Source organism: Watersipora subatra, chromosome 4 (genome assembly GCF_963576615.1).
Source record: "Watersipora subatra chromosome 4, tzWatSuba1.1, whole genome shotgun sequence".
NCBI classification, from domain to species: domain Eukaryota; kingdom Metazoa; phylum Bryozoa; class Gymnolaemata; order Cheilostomatida; family Watersiporidae; genus Watersipora; species Watersipora subatra.
The window spans coordinates 3,165,613-3,189,986 of record NC_088711.1 but is presented as its reverse complement, the minus strand read 5'-3'; the positions used below and the strand labels follow the sequence as shown (position 1 = coordinate 3,189,986).

General features: G+C 36.5%; 3 protein-coding genes across 4 annotated transcripts in view; 2 read left to right on the top strand and 1 right to left on the bottom strand.

The window, feature by feature from the left end:
• The window catches only part of LOC137394902 (microtubule-associated protein futsch-like), a 41,603-nt gene extending 22,369 nt beyond the window's left edge, over window positions 1–19,234 (top strand). The window contains exons 15-27 of the mRNA XM_068081680.1: window positions 226–377; window positions 4,013–4,104; window positions 4,266–4,390; window positions 4,634–4,757; window positions 5,572–5,728; window positions 5,827–5,924; window positions 6,715–6,816; window positions 7,321–7,414; window positions 8,132–8,217; window positions 16,119–16,259; window positions 16,817–16,969; window positions 17,274–17,470; window positions 18,684–19,234. Of these exons, the coding sequence (XP_067937781.1) occupies window positions 226–377; window positions 4,013–4,104; window positions 4,266–4,390; window positions 4,634–4,757; window positions 5,572–5,728; window positions 5,827–5,924; window positions 6,715–6,816; window positions 7,321–7,414; window positions 8,132–8,217; window positions 16,119–16,259; window positions 16,817–16,969; window positions 17,274–17,470; window positions 18,684–18,687 (1,525 nt within the window). The 3' untranslated portion in view covers window positions 18,688–19,234. The remainder of the gene's footprint in view (window positions 1–225; window positions 378–4,012; window positions 4,105–4,265; window positions 4,391–4,633; window positions 4,758–5,571; window positions 5,729–5,826; window positions 5,925–6,714; window positions 6,817–7,320; window positions 7,415–8,131; window positions 8,218–16,118; window positions 16,260–16,816; window positions 16,970–17,273; window positions 17,471–18,683) is intronic.
• LOC137392915 (uncharacterized) lies at window positions 12,725–15,657 on the top strand. The gene is made up of 4 exons (XM_068079278.1): window positions 12,725–12,913; window positions 14,037–14,294; window positions 14,726–14,983; window positions 15,394–15,657. The coding sequence occupies exons 1-4, from the start codon at window positions 12,725–12,727 to the stop codon at window positions 15,655–15,657; spliced, it is 969 nt and encodes a 322-aa protein (XP_067935379.1).
• LOC137394900 (uncharacterized) overlaps window positions 19,169–24,374 on the bottom strand; it is a 35,261-nt gene continuing 30,055 nt past the window's right edge. For both annotated transcript variants that reach the window (XM_068081678.1, XM_068081679.1), the window contains 4 exons: window positions 21,441–21,529; window positions 21,135–21,287; window positions 20,679–20,859; window positions 19,169–20,514 (listed from right to left, as the gene is read on the bottom strand). In XM_068081678.1, coding sequence (XP_067937779.1) covers window positions 19,746–20,514; window positions 20,679–20,859; window positions 21,135–21,287; window positions 21,441–21,529 — 1,192 coding nt within the window. In that variant the 3' untranslated portion in view covers window positions 19,169–19,745. The remainder of the gene's footprint in view (window positions 20,515–20,678; window positions 20,860–21,134; window positions 21,288–21,440; window positions 21,530–24,374) is intronic.

Here is a 24,374-nt window from a genome sequence, read left to right as displayed (position 1 = left end):
ACATTCGCATCGAGCTAAAATGGCTGCGGCAAGATTTTATTAGTTAAGACTTCCTTGTTTGCTCAAAGGTACATAGATTATTGCAACAAACTTGAAATTATGTGAGAGTGAAATGAAATTGTGAACTATGAAATTCTATGAGAGTTAATCGAAACATTTCAATTTGTTGTAGGAATGCCGGTGTTGCATTTGATTTGTTCATAATCTTTTCCTTGGTTGTATTAGGGGCTCTGTCGGTGCTGTCATGAATAATGATGTCGAGTCTAGCCATCGGATACCTGAGTTTGAGGGAGGAGAGATTGAGAACACTCCGGAAGTGCGTCTGGATGTTGTCAGAGAAGCGGATAAAAATATTCTAGAAGAATTACCAGAAATAGGTAATTCTATAGTTCCTGCTTTCTCCTACATCGATGTCATGTCTGCTGCTCTTTCTTGTATATGTATCATCCTACATCGATGTCATGTCTGCTGCTCTCTCTTGTATATGTATCATCCTACATCGGTGTCATGTCTGCTGCTCTCTCTTGTATATGTATCATCCTACATCGATGTCATGTCTGCTGCTCTCCTTGTATATGTATCATCCTACATCGGTGTCATGTCTGCTGCTCTCTCTTGTATATGTATCATCCTACATCGGTGTCATGTCTGCTGCTCTCTCTTGTATATGTATCATCCTACATCGGTGTCATGTCTGCTGCTCTCTCTTGTATATGTATCATCCTACATCGATGTCATGTCTGCTGCTCTCTCTTGTATATGTATCATCCTACATCGGTGTCATGTCTGCTGCTCTCTTTTGTATATATATCATCCTACATTGGTGTCATGTCTGCTGCTCTCTTTCTTGCGCAGTTATACTTCGACTTACGAGCTTAATGCATTCCAAGACTGAGCTCGTATGTCAATTTACTCGTATGTTGGTGCAATTTATTTTTATATAGAACAATTAAATATACAGTCAAACATGGATAACTCGTCCACGGATAGCTCGAACACATGGTTAATTCGAACGGTTTCTTTGGTCCGTTCCCACGTAATGATAAATTGCTATAGATAACTCGAACTCAACACTGTTAATTCGAACTGTTTTTTTGCCCAACGGCTACCGAAACGGTTGTTATCGCTTTAGAAAATCACTTTATTCAAAGCCATAGAGGTAAACCTCATCTTTTCGTAATTCATAAGCGTTGTTATTACCACCATCGGCAAAATAATTTTGTCAACGACTTTTCTAAAGGTTTGGTCAAATTTGATTTATACTGCTATACGATTAATAGCACGGGCTTGCCGGGTCACGCGCGCAAGGATATTCGCCACGCACATACAAAACAAAAACAGCATGTTGTTTTGTATGTGGGTGGCGAAAATCCTTGAGTGCGTGACCCGGCTAGCCCGTGACGAATAGTTTTCCGACGTTGATTCCGTGTTGAATCAACGTCGGAATGTTGAATGTTTAAAACGTCTTAAAATTGTTTTTATTAAACGTATACGTTGTCTTAGCTAAAAAAACTATTCATCGTTTGACCTAAACACAGAATACGTGTGTACATTCAATAAGTATCCATTCAAAAAGCGTGAGTGATATACAATGTACCGTTAAACCTCGTAAAACTTTTAATTGAACTGCCTCGGAGTGTTGCTCTTAACGAATTCCAGGTAAAGTAAGGGATTTTTCTTTGGTAACCTTTTCTTGAAGTTGCATAAACTTCAAGAAAAATCGGCAAAATTGATCGTGGGTAAAACGCTCAAAAAAAAAGATGTCTTTTTTTTTGAGCATTTCAACAACGATCAAGTTTTGCCAATGTCAATCTAAAAAAACGTCCTGGCAATAACATCACCTCAAACAACAAACCAATCTCAAGTGATAGAAAAATCTCTATACTTTTTGATAAAAACGTTTTAAACTTTACATTAGAAGCATTTAATTTGAAACAAGCCATTTGTGCTTTTGATTTATATTATAGTTTGCATATGTACATGTATCTACTAATAAATAAGTAAATACATGGACTTGTGACAGTGCTCTGATAACTTGAACGCTCTGATTATTCGAACACTTTTGCTCGGTCCCGTGAAGTTCGAGTTATCCATGTTAGACTGTATATTGATTGGTTTCCATACTCTAGAAAATGCAAATAAAACACTCAAAACAAGATATTGTAACAGAAAGAACATGTTGGTTATTGTCCTAACTTACCACATGCTTTTAAAAAGAAACAAATAAAAAATAATGCAAGGAAATGTGATAAATTAAAATGTAAAATTAAATACATACAATAGCAGCTAACGCTAGCATTTGCCAGAGAGGGAGATAAAAGTTATCCTTCATTAAAACAGTTGACTTTGATAAATTTGGATTTTATCAAAGTCTTAAATGACAAACTTAGAAGCAAATCTAAAAGCAAACTTTCATTTTTAACTTAACGTAATTAAAAATTCTTCGGCGCTCATAGTTTGAAGTTTCCCGCTGGTTAGCTAATTTCTCCTTTGTTCCGCTTTCACGACTAACCGGCCGTTTTAAGATGAACCTATCCAAGGACGTTTGCTTTTGTCGCCCTTTCAACATGTTGCGATTAGGACGAACACAGGTGTCGTCACAAAGGTTTAATGCACGACCACTAGCCAACTTGTCCGAATGTCTATTTTTATAGTTTTGATAGATAGCACCGGCCTTTTCAAAAAGTGTCGTTTCAGTTACGCTGTCACCGGCCAATTGTTTATCTTTTATCCAATGCCTGAGCGGTCTCTCCATCACCGGTCGTGAAGATCGCTGCGCCGTGTAGAAACTATGGTTAGTCCTTTTGCGAGCTAAATGCCCTGAATATAATCCTTTGTTTGATAATTGTGGATGTATTTCTGTCATATTGCTGAGCTAGCTCAATCACACATACACATTTCGCATATTTTTCAATAATTTTCCGTTTAATATCAATTGTTATCATTGGCTTTTTCTTTGCATTATTTTTCATTTTACTGGCAAACTTTCGGTCTACGCACAGTACTTTTAATTCACATAATTCTGCACTGAAAAGCGCGCACAAAAACACGGTACAAAAGTATAACCTGAGCAGTTGAAAAATACAGATTGATGCTGTTGTCATAAAACACCTCCGGCATACTTGGCAACTGACTCACGTGCTCGTATCTCAAACATGGCTCGTATGTTAGTGCTAAAACTTGCTTAAAAGCTGGCTTGCATCTCAAGTTTCTCGTACGTTGGAGCACTCGTAAGTTGAAGTATTACTGTATATGTATCATCCTACATCGGTGTCATGTCTGCTGCTCTCTCTTGTATATGTATCATCCTACATCGGTGTCATGTCTGCTGCTTTCTCTTGTATATGTATCATCGTACATCGGTGTCATGTCTGCTGCTCTCTCTTGTATATGTATCATCCTACATCGGTGTCATGTCTGCTGCTCTCTCTTGTACATGTATCATCCTACATTGGTGTCATGTCTGCTGCTCTCTCTTGTATATGTATCATCCTACATCGGTGTCATGTCTGCTGCTCTCTCTTGTATATGTATCATCCTACATCGGTGTCATGTCTGCTGCTCTCTCTTGTATATGTATCATCCAACATCGGTGTCATGTCTGCTGCTCTCTCTTGTATATGTATCATCCTACATCGGTGTCATGTCTGCTGCTCTCTCTTGTATATGTATCATCCTACATCGGTGTCATGTCTGCTGCTCTCTCTTGTATATGTATCATCCAACATCGGTGTCATGTCTGCTGCTCTCTCTTGTATATGTATCATCCTACATCGGTGTCATGTCTGCTGCTCTCTCTTGTATATGTATCATTAGGATGATGTGGATGGCATTTGAGGCCTTGTCACCACACTATTAGTTTGTGATGGTAGGAAGGCATGCCCATCATGTTCCTTTTTGTACTTTGTATTTTTGCATTCTAAATTTTGGTTAATATATCATTATACCCGATTTTCATGTAATGACCCTTTTAGTAGTTTGAGTAGCTCAGGCTATACCTAATGTTTTAAAGGACAAGCTAAAACTCTCCTCTCTAAATGGAATCAGATCGAGACAGAACTAAGTACGAGGAAAGAATACACTCCTTCAGGTGTCGGTTCAAAGGTTGGTTTTTTCTACAAGTGCTATGCTATGCTACTCCCATAGATACATGTATTATTACAAACTGATAACTACACAACACTCCCATAGATACATGTGCATATTTCTTGTTTATGCAAAACCATTATTGTTATTTCATCATTCCAACTGTTGATCTTATTTAGCCTACTGTAACACCCCTAAGGCCATCCTCTCGGGTAGTAACAGAGGACGTGGAAGCAGAGCCAGAGGGTGGAGAATATGAAAACACGCCTGTGGAGAGAACAGATGTCATCAAAGAGACAGACACGTGAGATTCCTTTCACGTCTTATATTGAGACTTCGTTGATTTAACAGCGTTTCGTGATTGACAGACTCTAATGTAGATGAACTGGAACCATTGGCAATCACTGTTGCTGTCTTGTCAATACAATTAACAATTTTAACATTTATGATTCAGTTTTGATCATCTCTGTTAGAAGGATGTCTGATAAACTAGTTTTTATGTGATGAGAGCAGTCAGCGATGGTAATAGTTAGTTTGTATTGTTCAGGCCAGACTTGGAGTTAGAGTTACCTAGTGTTGGGCTTGCCAAGTCTATCATGAGCCAGTTTAAACAAAAGGAAGAAGAGGCTAAAATGACACCTGTCTATCAGCCATCAGGAGCTGGAAGCAGGGTAAGTCACTCTCGTACTGGCATATTCAGTAGGTGTATTCAGCTAAGGTGTTTGCCTGAACTGTATTACCCCTCAGCTGCTAAACGATATTTTGTAATGTCAAGATACAGAGATGAACAAAACTGGTTACCTTTTCACAGCCCTCTTAATCAATTTTGGTAGCAGTGCAGAGATTAATTAGGCTGCAAGTATATCATGAACAATTGTCCATTAGAGGCTATGATTTATAAAATTTAGAATTATTTCTTTTGTGTAGAGAAAGAGTGGATGACTCTTTGTATTTCAGTTTTATGTTATCATTCAACAAAGACTTATTTGAGCTAGTGTTCTCAAAAGCATTTAATGAAGAGGTTGTGGTATTACCTGACATTTAACTGACATTGTCTCAGTGTGGTAGCTGTCTGTACAACAACTCACATAAATATACATACAGATATAAATAGACCATAGATATAGATTTGATGGCTGCTCGTTCTCATAGATTTGTCTATCTTGCGTGTCACAATAAGAAAACATTTAAATGAATGTTGTTATAGTTTTGTCTAATGTGTTAGTTCTACTGAACTTGGTTTCAGTCATATCTAGCCTATACTTATACTTGACTGTTTCTTGCTGTCATCTATAGACTTGTAGATTCAAACAGCCAACCACCGTTCGTAAAGAGCTTACTAGAATTTAGAACTTAACTTGTTGTCTTTCTAAAAGCCTGTTAGTCATGAATGTGTCGGTATTTTACTGTGCTGATTGATTCATAATCCCTGCTTGTGGTATGATACATTCGACTCAAGCAACCTGAGAAATTGCCATTTTGCAGGCACCAAAGGCGAATACTCGTACCTCTAGTATATCTAGTGCAGATTCCCATCCAGAACCACAGTTCGAAGGTGGGGCGGTAGAGAATGTTCCAGTACTTAGAGATGATGTTGTCAGAGAGTCAGATGTGGAGGTGAAACATGAATTACCAGAGCCTGGTGAGTAGTTGGACCTATAGAAATGTTTTGTATTGATAATTTGCTGTGAAGTTCTTTCATCATTACTGTTTATAAAATATTGGTCATTGATGTTACAGGCTATGCAAAAAATGTAAAGGCTCGGTTTCGGGAATTACAAGAGCAGCAGATGTCATCTGATTATGTGGAACACAGGCCATCTGGTGTCGCCAGCAAGGTATGCATGGGGGATAGGTATTTATCTCTAATATGCACATACCGTACTTTTCGGACTAGTAGCCGCTACTTTTTTCTGATGATTTGAACCATGCGGCTTATAAAAGGGTGCGGCTATTCTGTGGCTTTTTCTTTGACCGCTAGGGCGCATTATCCAGAATCTCCGGTTAGTGCGCCTCTAGCGGTAAAAGAAAATATGAAACAATGCCTAACGGTACTGTTCCGTTAGGCACTAGGATAAAAAGCGTCGGTTAATACGAAACAGTGCCCTTAGGCACTGTTTCGTATTAAACAGCAAAGTTGCTGCGGCGTTAAAAAGCACCGTCTTGAGTTCTGCGGCCTATACAAAGGTGCGGCCTATGTATTGTTTTATTATGGATTTTTAGAAAATAAAGCAGATGCTGTTTATATAGGGGTGCGGTTTATACTCCGAAAAGTACGGTAGTTTCCCATCAGCTTGCTTCATCAGTCGTCAGCTATTTGTCTTTCTATGTTCAGCTTTGCTACTGCTTAGCAGCCTATAACTTGCTCATAATTGTGTGAAAAAGGTGCTTCAAATTATGGTGTATGGAACGTCTGCTTGACATATCTGGTGACTTGAATACTTAGTCCCTCCCTAAATGCTTTGTATTTTCTTCATAGTCCTATCCTCGCCACTCAGCTTGATACACTATTATTATATGACAGGTGCGTCTTCATTATCCTCACCCCAACTACAGGTTTGCGATACAATTCACGCATTGAAACTTTTTCCACAATAAAACTGATTCATTATTGTGACTGTCCTGCAGGTGACTCCAACTCCTCACCGGTTGTCTGGCGGTGCAGCTCTCAGCTCTTCTATCTCCTCCATACCATCTAGTGATGAGGTTGACAGTAGGATAGAGCCCCAGGTGAGTAACGCCAATCTACTTATTCTCTTCAAACTTTCATTGCTTGGGTTATCTTGGCTCTCGGTGTTTCTTAGATGTCTTCAGAGACACTTGAGTTGGACATGTATGTTAACTTCTCAAACATTTACTGGAAGTAATTAAGGCATGTTGTGTGCACTTTAATGTTTTTTGAAAAATTTATGCCACGCCAATGCGGGAATTAACTTCTCACTCTACCGTTTTATACATCATCTAATATCCCAGGTCCTAGTATTCAACATTGTGTTTATTTGCATACGATTGTAATCAGGGCTTATTACTCTATGATTTGTTTTGTGACATCATCTTGGGCACCTTTCCTTTGCTTTCGAGCTTCAGAATCATGTATGTTACGGCTAGAGCTTATCTATAAGATGTTAATAGCTTCTCTTAACTTTGCCAGTGTTTGCATGGATACTATTGCTTGTCTATGTTCAAGTAGTGGAGTTTGCAGGTGTGTGTGCATGTTTGTATTGCGTGTTGAAGTTGGAGGCCGGAGAGTATGAAAGTCAGCCAATGAAACGTACAGATGTAGTCCGAGAGGAGGACAGGTTTGATGAACAGGAGTTACCTGAAGCAGGTAGGAGACACAATTCTTGTATAACACTTTTATATAGCTTCATTTCATGGCCCATTTTGTTTTTATGTGCCATATTCTTGTTTTCCACGCAGGTCATCATAGCAGGTCATCATAGTAACTTGACAACCTGTGAGAGTGAAGGCTTGCATTCAGTGATTATTAACATAGCATGCATCCTGTGTGCTCATCGCTTGTTACCCTAGCTTGTTCCCTTTGGAACTGTGGGGCTTAAGGAAGCTAAAGATCTTATACATTTGACTCTGCTCACCAAGACACATTAAGATCCGCTCAAACATTTTTTAAATTTTATCATAAAATATTGCATCAGATTACATTGTTGTTATCACAACTTTTGCGTAGACGAGCTAAAAATTCTGTTTCATCTTTGTGTGCTTGCTTAATCGCTGCATTTTCTTCTTCAAGGAAAGTGGGAAGTGAATTAGCAGCTTTACAATAAAGCTCATAACTAAAAAAAATAGATAATTGATCTACTTATAGATGTTTCAGATTTGTTATATATTTAAAAGAACTGTTTGAAGATGATTTTAAAATGGGCATTAGTATTTTGGTACATGGATTTTCAATAAGCACCCAGAAAACTATTTTTGTTGCTGGTATGCCTGACTGTGGAGGTCAACATCCTTGTGAGTTTAAAAGGTCTTCATAGGTTACACAGCCACCAGTTATTTTGTATCAAATATCAAGGCTTTGTTTCAGGGTTAGCAAGGAATCTGATGGATAGATTCAAGACTTTAGAAAGTCAAAAGCCTCAGACATACAAGCCGTCAGGAGTTGGTGCTAAGGTATACAGCATTTCGTGTCAATTTTCATACTTCGCGTTTAGTTTACAGGTGTACCAGCGGCAGTCTGCACATTTCACAAATATAATGACAGGATAGACAGGTGTTCTAATCTAGCGTAACTGTAACTTCTATGTGACAAAAGTTGTAATCATCCATCGCTAGTAGTAGCAAGGTCAATGACAATTATAGATTATTGTTGTTGTTGTTGTCAAGTAGACAACCATCAACTCGGCTAGCAAAAAACCACATTTGATAGAGTATCATTATCCTGTTCAGGGAAGATCTAGTATAAACTAAGGAGCAGCTTCTTACACTGAATTGGTTGTGTGCGCGTTGGTATTCAATTTGGGTCCCTTATGTATGTATGCATTGCTCAGGAATTACGTCTGTCGTTTCCTCTGTTTATTAAGACACCATATTTTATTACACAGACAATACATGCAAGTTTTTTACATATGATCATCCCAGCATACAGATTTTTTAACAAACAATATCGCATTTCTGCAAGTGCAATATTAACTGTAAGTGCAATATTAACTGTAGGTGCAATATTAACTGTAAGTGTAATATTAACTGTAAGTGCAATATTAACTGTAAGTGCAATATTAACTGTAAGTGCAATATTAACTGTAAGTGTAATATTAACTGTAGGTGCAATATTAACTGTAAGTGCAATATTAACTGTAAGTGCAATATTAACTGTAAGTGTAATATTAACTGTAAGTGCAATATTAACTGTAAGTGTAATATTAACTGTAAGTGTAATATTAACTGTAAGTGCAATATTAACTGTAAGTGCAATATTAACTGTAAGTGCAATATTAACTGTAAGTGCAATATTAACTGTAAGTGCAATATTAACTGTAAGTGTAATATTAACTGTAAGTGCAATATTAACTGTAAGTGCAATATTAACTGTAAGTGCAATATTAACTGTAAGTGTAATATTAACTGTAAGTGCAATATTAACTGTAGGTGCAATATTAACTGTAGGTGCAATATTAACTGTAGGTGCAATATTAACTGTAGGTGCAATATTAACTGTAAGTGCAATATTAACTGTAGGTGCAATATTAACTGTAGGTGCAATATTAACTGTAGGTGCAATATTAACTGTAGGTGCAATATTAACTGTAAGTGCAATATTAACTGTAAGTGCAATATTAACTGTAAGTGTAATATTAACTGTAAGTGCAATATTAACTGTAGGTGCAATATTAACTGTAGGTGCAATATTAACTGTAAGTGTAATATTAACTGTAAGTGCAATATTAACTGTAAGTGCAATATTAACTGTAAGTGCAATATTAACTGTAGGTGCAATATTAACTGTAGGTGCAATATTAACTGTAGGTGCAATATTAACTGTAGGTGCAATATTAACTGTAAGTGCAATATTAACTGTAAGTGCAATATTAACTGTAAGTGTAATATTAACTGTAAGTGCAATATTAACTGTAGGTGCAATATTAACTGTAGGTGCAATATTAACTGTAAGTGTAATATTAACTGTAAGTGCAATATTAACTGTAGGTGCAATATTAACTGTAAGTGTAATATTAACTGTAAGTGCAATATTAACTGTAGGTGCAATATTAACTGTAGGTGCAATATTAACTCTAAGTGCAATATTAACTGTAAGTGCAATATTAACTGTAAGTGCAATATTAACTCTAAGTGCAATATTAACTGTAGGTGCAATATTAACTGTAGGTGCAATATTAACTGTAAGTGTAATATTAACTGTAAGTGTAATATTAACTCTGAGTGCAATATTAACTGTAGGTGTAATATTAACTGTAAGTGCAATATTAACTGTAAGTGCAATATTAACTGTAAGTGCAATATTAACTGTAAGTGCAATATTAACTGTAAGTGTAATATTAACTGTAAGTGTAATATTAACTGTAAGTGTAATATTAACTGTAGGTGCAATATTAACTGTAGGTGCAATATTAACTGTAAGTGTAATATTAACTGTAGGTGCAATATTAACTGTAGGTGCAATATTAACTGTAGGTGCAATATTAACTGTAGGTGCAATATTAACTGTAAGTGCAATATTAACTGTAAGTGCAATATTAACTGTAAGTGTAATATTAATTGTAAGTGTAATATTAACTGTAAGTGTAATATTAACTGTAAGTGTAATATTAACTGTAAGTGTAATATTAACTCTGAGTGCAATATTAACTGTAGGTGCAATATTAACTGTAAGTGCAATATTAACTGTAAGTGTAATATTAACTGTAAGTGCAATATTAACTGTAAGTGTAATATTAACTGTAAGTGCAATATTAACTGTAGGTGCAATATTAACTGTAGGTGCAATATTAACTGTAAGTGCAATATTAACTGTAAGTGCAATATTAACTGTAAGTGTAATATTAATTGTAAGTGTAATATTAACTGTAAGTGTAATATTAACTGTAAGTGTAATATTAACTGTAAGTGTAATATTAACTCTGAGTGCAATATTAACTGTAGGTGCAATATTAACTGTAAGTGCAATATTAACTGTAAGTGTAATATTAACTGTAAGTGCAATATTAACTGTAAGTGTAATATTAACTGTAAGTGCAATATTAACTGTAAGTGCAATATTAACTGTAAGTGTAATATTAACTGTAAGTGTAATATTAACTGTAAGTGCAATATTAACTGTAAGTGTAATATTAACTGTAAGTGCAATATTAACTCTAAGTGCAATATTAACTGTAAGTGTAATATTAACTGTAAGTGCAATATTAACTGTAAGTGTAATATTAACTGTAAGTGCAATATTAACTGTAAGTGTAATATTAACTGTAAGTGCAATATTAACTCTAAGTGCAATATTAACTGTAAGTGCAATATTAACTGTAAGTGCAATATTAACTGTAGGTGCAATATTAACTGTAGGTGCAATATTAACTGTAGGTGCAATATTAACTGTAAGTGTAATATTAACTGTAAGTGTAATATTAACTGTAAGTGTAATATTAACTGTAAGTGCAATATTAACTGTAGGTGCAATATTAACTGTAGGTGCAATATTAACTGTAAGTGCAATATTAACTGTAAGTGCAATATTAACTGTAAGTGCAATATTAACTGTAAGTGTAATATTAACTGTAAGTGTAATATTAACTGTAAGTGTAATATTAACTCTGAGTGCAATATTAACTGTAGGTGCAATATTAACTGTAAGTGCAATATTAACTGTAGGTGCAATATTAACTGTAAGTGTAATATTAACTGTAAGTGTAATATTAACTCTGAGTGCAATATTAACTGTAGGTGCAATATTAACTGTAAGTGCAATATTAACTGTAAGTGCAATATTAACTGTAAGTGCAATATTAACTGTAAGTGTAATATTAACTGTAGGTGCAATATTAACTGTAAGTGTAATATTAACTGTAAGTGCAATATTAACTGTAAGTGTAATATTAACTGTAAGTGTAATATTAACTGTAGGTGCAATATTAACTGTAGGTGCAATATTAACTGTAAGTGCAATATTAACTGTAAGTGCAATATTAACTGTAAGTGTAATATTAACTGTAAGTGTAATATTAACTGTAAGTGCAATATTAACTGTAAGTGCAATATTAACTGTAGGTGCAATATTAACTGTAAGTGCAATATCAACTGTAAGTGCAATATTAACTGTAGGTGCAATATTAATTGTAGGTGCAATATTAACTGTAAGTGCAATATTAACTGTAAGTGCAATATTAACTGGCAAAAATTAAAATTAGAACATGAAGAAATATAAAAATTAGTTTTCCTTTACCTCTCAGCCTAAGCATTGCCAAAGTTACCCGTTCATTCGAATGTCTTTAGGTGAAGTAGCAATATATCTATTTTATTGATTCTTAATTCGCTTTACTATGTTAGTTTGTCTATATAAAGTTTAGTCTGATTTACCATTTTTCAATTTTGTATAACACAATCATTTTAGCGCTACATAATCATCTGCAATATTTATTAAGGAGGTGCGAAGGTTTTTGGATCAAGCTAAACAAATTACAGTGTATGCTTAGAGCAATATATAGCCCTGTGGAGTTAATTAACATCGTATGTTGAGGTTTGACTGTATTTAAAAAGTCCACAAAGTTTATTAATAATTCATTTCTACTTATGTTATTGCAAATCAATAAGAAAACCGATGCATGCAAAATCGCCTGTTCTTACTTACCTCATTCAAAAGATGAAAATAACCCCTTTTTTAGTATTTTGATTATAACTTTTCATGATATATGCTTACAATTTAATGTGTAGATAGCGATGCGTATGTGTCAGCATTTGATTGTGCCAATGTGCGTTGGGTAGATGCTAGAAGGGAAATCGAAATTTAGTTACGGCACACATCGGTAGAATCTATAATTCGCCCAAGCTCCTCTGATGGTTTGCTGTCTTAGCAGATCTTCAGATCTTGTTATTTTTGCCCTAGCCAACACCAACGCCTCTTCGACCCCAAAATGTGCTGGATAAGGAAGCAGTCATAACTTCAGAAACCGTTATGCCTGCTCCAGAAACGAGGGTATGTGAGAGCATCCCCGTAGCACGTACAGATGTTGTGAGGGAGACTGATACGCTGCCAAATGAAGATCTTCCTTCTCAAGGCGTGACTCGTAGTTTACAATCTCAGTACACCGAGTTGACTAGTCAGCAAACCCCATCCTACACACCATCTGGTGTCAGTCAGAAAGTGAGACGCTTTTGAAGTGCTTTGCTTAACACTTTTCTCTCTAACTGGCCTTTCTCTTCTCCGCTATTTCTCAGATAATCTCTCCAGCATTGCTGAGGTTGGCATCAGATGCTTTGCGGTGGTGCACTCCTTTATTTGATTGCTGGTCTTTTGCAACAGTGCTCTCATGTGGTGTGTTTTTCTATGCTAAGTTTGGCCTATGCTGCTATCCTAAGGAGATAGCAGTCCCCCTTCATCACCTCTACCATAGTGTCGACCATTAGTTCTTAGATGGGACTATTTCTTGCTAAGGTAAATGTTAAGGGGTGCCAACACGGAGAGGTTTTTTGTGATAACAAATAGAACTTTAATATGCGTTTGACATTCGTAAAGAAGATACATTCAGGCCAGAAAACCAACGATCCTAGCATCACTTAGAGAGAACTATTAAGCTGTGAGAAATTGAAATTTTGCAAAGTATATGTAAGCTTTCTTATGTCTCTCATCCGGTTATCCCGAAAGATACAAAAAATTTTTTACTTAACTGTTCAACTGCTATTTTCCAAAACCTAGACTGTGATGTAGCAGTAAAGGTTGAAAATGGACAAGGAGCTAGGTCTAACTTGTGGTTTAGTTCATAATGCTATCATTTCAAGTGGTAAGTGGCTGACCCACTAGAGCGTTTAGCGAACAAGGTTTTGATTTTCTAACGCTATACAACTTGGTTGAAACTGCTTTTATCAATTGTTTGTAAAGAAGGCAGGCGAGGATGAGAATACTCAATTCATGTTTGTGCGTTCGTCGAAGTGAAACTAATAGTTCAAATATGCATTAAATTACCATTTTTTATTCCATTCCTAAAATGAAATATAACCGCATGAAGAAGCCGACGGTCTCACAAGTTCTTTCTTGAAAAGAATGTTTAGTACATTAAACAGGTAGAACTAAGGAAAGAGTCTGAACATTTTAAATTCTGTAGGACGTAAGCATCTTGGCCAAGAGCTACTAGAAAAGCCTTACCTCAAAAATAAATGACTAGTTGTCAGCATTTTAATTAATTCTGTCTTGTTGGGTCCCTCATTTTTTGCTCCCATTGTTCTTCTAAAAATTACTCGACGCAATTGACTCTCATCTTTTCTCTCAGCCAACTCCAACCCCTCTCCGGCCACAGCCATCAGTAGATATAGATGAAATCATAACCCAAGAAACCATTATGCCTGCTCCAGAAACGAGGGCATGGGAGAGCACCCCCCTAGTACGTACAGATGTTGTGAGGGAGACTGATGCGCTGCCAGATGACGACCTTCCTTCTCAAGGCGTGACTCGTAGCCTACAATCTCAGTACACCGAGTTGACTAGTCAACAAACCCCATCCTATACGCCATCTGGTGTCAGTCAGAAAGTGAGACGCTTTTGAAGTGCTCCACTCTTATTCTTTCTTTTCTTTTTCCCCAGAAAGCTTTCTCATTCTCACGCAGAGCTCTGCACCACAAATTTGCCTTTCAACTGTTTGCTGCAACTGGACATAGATTACCATATTCATTGGCTGCTAGTAAATTCATTGCTAGTCATTCGCTACTGGTTTTCTTCTTCTGCCAATTTTCGATTGTGAACAGCTAGAGCTGCAAAGTTGAATACCGAAATGCATAGTAGTAAAGTTGATCAGCTTCGAGTATTTCTGTATTAGCTGACTTTTATGCAAGAATCGCCGACATCTAGCAATGTTCAATTTGCTTTCTGAAACGGGAGTCAGCAATTACTTCCGAGTCTTTAAGAACTATCCTCATGTTTGCAGTCTTTGACAACTTATTTGGTTGTTCATTTGCATCTCAGCCAACACCGACCCCACTCCGTCCACAACCCTCAGTGGATATAGATGATATCATAAACCAGGAAACTGTTATGCCTGCTCCAGAAATGGGTTCATGGGAAAGCAACCCTATAGTGCGTAACGACGTGGTGAGGGAAACTGATGCCTTGCCAGAAAATGACCTTCCCTCCGAGGGTGTGACTCTTAGCTTGCAATCTCAGTATTCTGACCTGGCCAGTCAGCAAACACCCGCCTATAAGCCCTCTGGTGTCAGCCAAAAAGTGAGATGCTTTTAATGTACACTACTTCTTATTTTTTATACCGTTTTTTCTTGCTAACTTTCATTTTATCGACCGTCAATGACTTTCACTCATTAGTTACTGGTTCAGTGGTTGATCTTGAAGCACTGGTGTTGGCAAGCACACTTCAATCTTTCACTAGATTAAACATTTCTGCCAGTTTTATTTTCTTAACTGCTCATATATCTTTCAATGGCTCCGATGTTTTCCATGAAACTGCAGATTAGATGCGTCAGCTAGACAGCAGTAAGTAGCATTACACAAAGTTTTGAATAGTTTTTCAAGGTAGTTCATATGATGAGGATACAAAACTATTTCAGCAACAGGCAAGGTCAGTGCTAATATTTCTGCATAGTCTTTTCGTTGCATGATTTCATATTTTTCACTCCTAGCCAACGCCCACCCCTCTTTGGCCACGACCTTCTGTGGATCCTGAGGAAATAATTAATCAAGAAACTGTCATGCCTGCTCCTGAGATGGGTGCATGGGAAAGTACGCCCATAGTGCGTACTGATCTAGTTAAAGAGACGGATGCATTGCCAAAAATATATCTACCGGCTGAAGGCCTCACTCGTGACAGGCAAATGAAATTCTATGACTTGACTAAAAAGCAGAGGTCCTCATACACACCATCTGGAATCGGCAGCAAAGTATGAGCCGCTCTCATAGCAGTCAGACACTACTGCAGCTCTCAGCCAGATTTTTTTTCCTGCTCCTCCGTGACCTTGAATTACTCCCAACGCACCTTCAAACGCAATATATTGCAATATATCCACTCAGCACAAGGCATAATTATTTCTGTTAGTATTCTTGAAGAATACTCTTTGAGTGACCTTCAAATGAAAAATGTCAAAATAATATTTTATCCCTTTTAGCCATTTATGATTTGTCACTACATTGTGATTCTATGGGCTGATTTGCAAGAATACCATAATCAATCCACATCCAAGATGTGCCCATGCAAAGCGCTTCTCTCCTAATAATTCCTTTGTGATTCTCTGATGCCTGTGTCTCAATTATCAGTAACCTAAAAAACTCAAAGCTCTATTTTTTCAGATATGCTTGTTCTTTGTTACTCTGAATCTATTGCCTTAATCAGTGCTCTGTTTTGTGATAGGCAACTCCCAGTAAGCTCCACATAATGGCTGGTAAAAGTTCTTATAGTGCTAAGGGCATTATTCTTGAACCTGTTATGAATAGTGATGTGGTGGAAGAAGTGCCCCAAATAGAGTCTGGAGAATACGAAAACACACCTATGGTGAGTAATGAATATTGTGCGCAAAATGTTGAACTGTATAGATAAGGTTTTAGGCAAAGCGATTTTTCTATTCATTCAGTTTTTTTTAGGAACATTCAGGAAATTCTCATTCTGTTTCAACAAATAATCTGTGTGTGGTACGACATGCAAAGCTTTTCAAGCGCATTTCGACTGTTTTAATGATCACATTTATACCAGCATACCACAGATCTATTTGCCTACAAATCCGCAAACTACATTAACACCCAGAAGTGTGATATTGTATATAATAGGACCAGTTTGAACAGTGCATATTTACTAGTAGTATTTACAATAAAGTAAGCATATCATATAGTACCATAGTAGCTGGTATTAAAATCACAACAGGAACCTTATTGATAGCAATAGGAATTATCTTGCTTTAATATAAATGAAACTATTAGTCTTTCTGTAGACAATACAATGTTTTGGTATAGCAGTGTTCTTAAAATGTGTGGCGGTTGTCCCCTCTCGAGAGTGCAGTTAATGTTATTGAACAATATTTCTGTCCCTCGTCTTCACTTATGATACTTATTAAGGTTCGAGATGACGTGATTCGAGCTGATACGAGAGTAGAACATGATAACTTGCCTGAACAAGGAGTGACCAAAAATATTAGATCTCATTTTAAATCGCTGGAACAGGAGAACCAAGCTACCATTCAACATAGACCCTCAAAGATTGCCTCTAAGGTAAAGCCTATGATTAATAGATGTATGTGTTGTTTATAATATTTTATTTTACAATTTAGTGAATTGTAGAATATGTTGATGGTTTTCAATACCAACATTCCAAGATTGTTGGGGTGCTGAAAGGAGTTGTATCTTTACTAACTGCGGGTTGTTTCTGTTAAAGTCATTGTAATGTTGAAATTGTGGTTATAGCAAGGATGAATTGACAATTCTTACGCTAACATCATCTTATACCTCAAATACTGGAGTCGTCACTCCGTCTTCTACACGGAAGTATCTTGAAACATTTACGTATAATTTTCAGCCCACTCCTACACCCCTGAGGACGTCGTCAGCTGCAGCAGAGGTCAGTGAGACAGTCAACGATTTTGCAGCAGCTGGTCAAGAACCAGTGGATGTGGAGACTGTTGCTGAAGTCAACTGTTCCACAACGAAGTCATCAGACCCAAATCAAAATGAGTTTGCTCCAACTGTTGGTATTGCCAAAAGCCTCATGAACAAGTAAGCTTCACTATTGGTCAATCCTTCTAGAGGTTGGCAGTTATGGTCATCGTAACTGTCATGATGGTTATCAGAGTTGTTGCAGTGTAATGTTTTCACAAAAGGTGTAGTCTATTGGCTAGTACATATTGGCTTTCACATGTCTGGGTATAAATCAGGGCTTCAAGTAGAAAAATTAGTACGTTAATGAGGTTGTTCCTCCTTTTCATCAAGGAGTTGTTCTTCCTTTTTACTTTAAGTGTTCTTCCTTTTCATTTATTGAGTTTTTCCATTTAACTAAGAGTTAACTTTTTTAGTAAAATGGAAAAACTCAATAAGTGAAAAGGAAGAACACTTGTTCCTTATTTTTTATTGGAATTCCCATCCTTTTCGCTTTTAAGCTTTCCCTACTTGGTAAATCTGTATTCAATTTGTTAGTTGGCAATGTATTAGCATTTATAAAAAGGCTTGATTTTCAGTTTAATGCATTTCTGATAAATAACCCTTAGCTGATTGTATTTCTGTACAGATTTAAGCAAATGGAATGCCAAAAAAGTGAGAAAGTTGAACACCGGCCCTCTAAAGTGGCCAGTTCGGTAAGACGCGGGTTTTAACACTAATTAGGCGTGCCTTTCTGTGCTAGTTGTTGTCATCCATATTACTAACACTTTCATCTCTCCGATTTAGTCAATTGTGATTTGATACTCTCTCAAGGCCATACTTACATTCAGATGCTTTCAAGTTCTTTTCATTCTTGTCTTGATTTCGCAAGAGTAATTATCACAGTTGAATCGTGTTACTCTCCAATTTTGTTTTTCTGTGCCTGATTTGCTTCCTATGAAATTTGTTGGTGACTACATTTAGCTAGTTTTCTTGATTCTAATCAATGCATGTGTACGTTTTTTTTGAGTTTATAAACAGATCTTCGTTCTTCAAATGATTGGCATGAAAGAGATGATTGTGACGCATAAATGTACTTTTCATTGGTAATAACAATTGCTGCAAACTATATTAGAAAGGCTAGCTGGCTAGAGTGCAGTGTAGGTCATATTGGTTTTCGGTAATTTACCATACAAGGATTGAGATGTCACTGTCTGCTTGAGTCACACAGGATTCTTTAACGCTTTCATAGTCAAAATGCTTTTTCGCTGTCTCCTTTTACAATGTTTATGTATACAATTACATGGACTAATATTCACTATATGCTGCTACACACCTTTGGTTTTTCTTGCAGCTGACGCCAACACCGCTTCAGCTGAAGCGTTGAGAGAAGCAGATCAGGAATGAAAAATTTAATAATCGTTAGAGAAATAGTGCTGCATACACATACAAATTTATATTTCCATATAACAGTTCGTACGCATTATATTTTGGGATGCTTGTATTTTATCATTTTATGCTCTGCACTTGCTTTGCCGACACTTAGTTGGCTATTATTTTCACGCATTTTGCTTTTTATTATTTCAAAGCGTTCTTGGTATTTGTAAACTATTCTATATATAAGGGTTTTGCATCTAGCTATTGCATATACGAGTTCAAAACAAGCTTTCTGTAACGCATTTTGCTATCATCAGCCTAGGTGACCATTTTTATTACTGCCCTTACAGGACAAAGAGAAGACGAACCTTTCACGGTATGATGTCCATGTTGATCATCAATCACATGCTATATTGTCTAACATCTATTTCTACCCACGAAGATAGCAGTAGTTCATTTCAATGTTTGAAACATCAATCATTTATTTTTAAAAGCTAAATAATATATCTTATTTTTTGCCAAAACAAACACTTCCATTATACAATTACAAAGAAATTCTCTTCGATTGCATAGATGAAAGTGAGCTAGCTTATCACAGAATAACATATACATGTAGGTATGAACAATTGTCTTCGCATTGTAAAGCTTATAAAAACCTGAAAACAAAAGCACAAGCGATGCGGTTTATAATACAATGACTAGAGTTGATATACATAGTAATACTGCCTTATAAGAATGCCCAATAAAAAGCCAACACCGTAACTTCTCAGCAGAACTGCACTGAATCAGCTAGTACTTTACAAACACCAGGAAACTTGTATAAATTTATATATAAAAATTGAGGTGTCAGAAGATTTACTCATTCCAAATCCAATAAATGTGACTAAATATTTAGCTGCAATACACGTAGTAAAAAGCTGCAGCGGATGAAATATTAATAAATGGAAGGAGAGCTGGTATGTGAACTAAATTTGCATCAATACTGGCACATGATACCTGTGTATTCACTTGGCAGCATTTACACCTAGAGCTGAAACTATTAGCTGCTCGTACTGTCAAAACTGTCCAGTGATCGAACTATTCGTGCTCGGCTATCATCAAGCGCTTGCTTCACAAGCTGCTTTTGGGTTATGGCATTAGCCTCCATCTTCTTCGATTTTAAATGGTCAATGCGAGGCTTTTCCTTACTCAAATATTGTACCTTACCAAGAACTGCCTCATGAGATGAGTGAATTTCATCTTGAATATGTTGCCTAGTCTTGCTGTTCTCATAGAACCTCGTGTCTGCGGATGGGTAGGAAAATATTGTTTCTTCCTCGAGGACATCCATATCACGGCAAAGGGTTGATTCCTCACGGATGGTGCTCGAGTTACTTTCTGTGTCTGTGCTATTTGTATCATCATCAACACTCATCATTCTGGACATGAGCTGTTCAACCGAGTTATGTCTGATTCGTCGGCCTCGACCTGCCTCCTTTTTGTTGTGGTGCTTACCACTTCTCAAATACTTAGAGACCGTTTCCAGTTCACTGAGATTTTTGTTGATCGAACAATTGTCATTTGGACCAATGTTTCGGTAAACAGAGGTTACAGATCTCGGGCTAAATACTGAACAGCTATTAGAATGACGTAATTTGTGCGCCACGGCGTGGGTACTACACAGAAGGTTAGTTTGATCGGACGAATGCTGCAGTGAACTGCAAGCTGAACAAAGCTCACGATAGCTTTGCATGCTCTTTCTTTCCAGCAAGTACATATTGATCTCATTCTGATGTCTCTCAGCAAGTTGTTGTCGTTCCTCATTATGCCTAAAATATCCATTACAATTATTTTGCACAAAAATATTAACCAACATAAGGCTATGCAAGTAGTTTCTTTGGAGTTGTCTAATTTCATCTTCTAATCAGCAAGAGTAATACTTCTGGTAGATGATTTTGAGATTAATAAACCAACATTTTAAATGTTCTCTTACCTGGACATCATGTCATTATAGACAATGTCTTCTCCCGGTGACCACTCATCAGGGCTGCAGCTACACTTTCGTTCCATGACACATTCTTTTGGGTCAATATCAGCACTGTGGCTCACTGGAGAGACATCTACTAAAAACATCTCCAGAGACCTATCAGTTATTGGCGACGCCTTTTCCGTGCCTGAAAATAAGCTATCAAGCTTCAACAGTGTTTGTAAAAATTTAAATAGAGAAATAAGTGAAGGGATAAAACCACTACATAATTTTGAGAAGCTGAATACAAAATGCGCCCAACACACTAAGTAAAAAACTTTGAAAGATCATGTTTTAGTTAATTAGCTACTAATTTTCATCCGAACCAAATAAAAATTGGCTACACAACCAAAGGCATCCGTATCTCCCACACGGACACAGATCTTGCAGTTCCTACTCTTATTGGCCTACGCAGAACTGTACCTTCCGAGTCTGATGATTTCTCTTTGACCACGCCAACACTGAATCGACCAACTTTAGTAGTCGTCTCAGCTATTGGCTCGCTGATGCTGTTCTGTCGAAATACTCGCGGCAAGATGGAGCAGAAGCCGCTATCACACGTCAGGCTATTTGAGTCTGCAATATGCATAATAACATTTGACATTTTACCCGTTGCATCAAAGCTTTTTGATGTGGTTTAGTTTTCAACTTTTTAGCACTTAATAGGCACTACAATCAAATTTTCATACAAAGACATCAGATAGAAAGCTGGAGGGGTAGTTGACTCACTTGATAATGCAGTGCTGTTCGTGCCATAAGAATCGCTAGGGCTTGCTAGCTCCCCATCGACTCTCGCGGCGAATGAGAGTTGTCGCGTCCTATAAGCACACACAGACTAGTTATCCATTTAGAATAAGCAAGCCCTTTAAAACTTAACATTAGGGTGAAGACAGGCTACTAGGGAGGCGTCTTGCAGGTAACATCACAAGCCGGAAAATAAGGTTAGCATTACTAATAGCTATAGCAACCCTACTCTGCGTCAGTTACAATGCCAGTTAAGTTGGTCAGTGATGCAAACAAATTTCTTCACTTTTATTGTCGATTCTGATTAGCAAAGCCGCCTTTTCTACGTTCATCCTCTAGAGATGACTTTTACACCGTGTGCTCATTTGAAGATCTTGCTTTGTTGAATCTACCTCTAAGCATAATCGTATTTCATTCTCTTATAAATTGTAGAAGGTTACACTGAATGTAGCCTTAAAGATCCTTATGTCAGTAACGGCACTAACATGAAGGTTACTTATTTGAATAATTAAATAAATCTGAAGCTTGAGATACTTTCTGCAAATCTACTACTAATTGTGGTAATAGTATCTTAGCCTCATAGAAAACTAACCAGACTGACAAATAAGTTGTAAGTTTTCATCATTCAGCTATCGATATCAATTGAAATCATTTACTGGCAAATTACCTCAACAGCGAAACTGATAAATGTAGAAAGAATTATTTTAGCTCTTCGGTTATAAATAACTACAATAGTAATAAAACTTGTCACAATTTCCACTTTATCGGGAGGAAAGTTATTACAATCATTTATGGGCTAGGAATGCACTGTTATTAACTAGCACAATGAAAATAATTTTTTTTTCTTCTTCACAAACAGTTAGATGCACAATTTACGTATATTTTTGTTGTAAAAAAACAATCGTCCATGCAAGACAATTTCATGCAAGAGAGCTTGATTTCTATGAAGTTTTCAATGAAGATTAGTGGAACAGTTTGTTATCTTGTATTTTTAATCCAGGTATCTCTAACAGTACTCTTTTCCTTGATAGAAATGCAATTCCGCATTTTGTCTCAGAATAAAGTCAAAATGTTGAATTGCATTTTGACATATCAAGGTTGCAAAAGACAAACATATTTTTGCTCCAAGAGCTGTCATTTCAAACAGTTTCAAACTCATTTTGACAGTATTGCCAGCCTTACACTGATATGTAGCAAAAACTCTACATCCGCTTTAAGTTTCTATGAGTGAATGAATTGAAATGGGATATGATAAATTGTGGACATTAAAACTACTATGAAGGATTTCGCAATAACAAATATTGCTAATTAATATTAAAATGATAAATACAAATGCATGCGCCGTGCATAGAAGACGAAATTCAACTGGTCTAAGAAAGGTTGGAATCTACGAAAACAAAATGGATGACAGAAGAGAAAAGTTATTAAACAAATAGAGGTGAGTTGGTTCAAAATGAAAGTGAACAAGTCAGTAAGGAGTCATGGCAACAAGTAAAACAACCATTCTGACTTCTTAAACACAATAACAAAACCTGAAAGTTACATTTTTAAAAGCTCACTTTTACAATTTTAATATTTTAAAATTTTTTAAATCTATTTAGAAGGGAATATAAACCACTTCTATGAAGACATGTTCAAAGTATGTTTTGAAAAGTTACATTATGTCAATTTGAATTTTAATTCCTTGATAAAATTTAAAAGCATACATACAACCATGTTTTGTTAAAGGTTGACTTGCAACAAAATTCACATTACAGTTATTTGGCATCAAAAGATTCACCATGTCTTACTCTGCTGTGTTGTAGGTGCAAAATATGTGGAAATGTGATTACAAGCTCTTAAGAGCTCAAAAACGAACAGTTGATCGCAGCCATCACGAAACCGTCGTAGATCAGAATCAGTTTATTTCTCTGACGTAGTTATTACATTTGGTTATTATTTTGTCACGTGATGTTCTCACGTAAATTGAAAGGCCCATAAAAGGCTTAATATAAAACTTTTCGTAGCACTAGTTTATGACAAACACTTCGGGTTTTACCGAAGACCCCGTATCAAATATAGATGCTCGCTACTTTACAGTTTTGTTTCGGCTTGGTCTAATCGTCTCGTCGTAATCTGATCATGTGAACCATACTTCGCGAATAATTTCTGCAACATTTTTCGATTATCACAGGTGACCAACAGGCTCGTCATGTTTATCAGACAATGATATGTACTCCTTCGAGCTAAGGTTAAAAAATTAAACGAATTTTCACGGTAGGTTATAACTTATTAGATATCAGTGCTGAAAGTGACAGCATTACAATGGCGATAAAATAGCCGCGTGAGAACAATAGACATGGTTTTATTGAATGCGTGAAGCATATTTGTGAAAATATTTCGACGAATGAGATTGCGTGAAAGTGTAAACACAAGCCATCTTGTACAACTACGACCCGCCTGAGCCGTTTTAGGAAGAGATTCTAATCTACGGCGGTCTCGCGATGGCTGATCTACGATCAGCGATGGTCTCGCGCAACTGCTCGTTTTTGAGATTGTAAAAGCTTGTAATCACATGTCCACAGATTTTGCACCTACAACACAGCAGAGTGAGACATGGTGAATTTTTTTATATCAAATACCGGTAACTATAATGTGAATTTTGTTGCAAACCAACATTTAAAGCATTGTGCGTTATATTGTCTGCTGTTTTTAAAATACGGTGACTCTGATAGGTTAATTTTCATAGTCTTTATCATACATATTTACCAGCCAAATGCTCGGTGTAGTCATCTAAAAGGTGCTTATGATTATATAACAGTACTATATAACAGCCTTCCAACAGTACTATCATTCATTTAATAACATCTGAAATTTCAGCAGAAAAATTAGATTTATCGAAGATATCTATTAAATGGTCTCACCAAAATTAATATACCA

Excerpts from the sequence above, each read along its gene's own strand:
- LOC137392915 (XM_068079278.1), top strand. The coding sequence starts at position 12,725 with ATGCCTGCTCCAGAAACGAGGGTATGTGAGAGCATCCCCGTAGCACGT. Across the intron at positions 12,914-14,036 it reads CATCTGGTGTCAGTCAGAAA|CCAACTCCAACCCCTCTCCG; the intron begins GTGAGACGCTTT and ends CTTTTCTCTCAG. Across the intron at positions 14,984-15,393 it reads CCTCTGGTGTCAGCCAAAAA|CCAACGCCCACCCCTCTTTG; the intron begins GTGAGATGCTTT and ends TTTCACTCCTAG.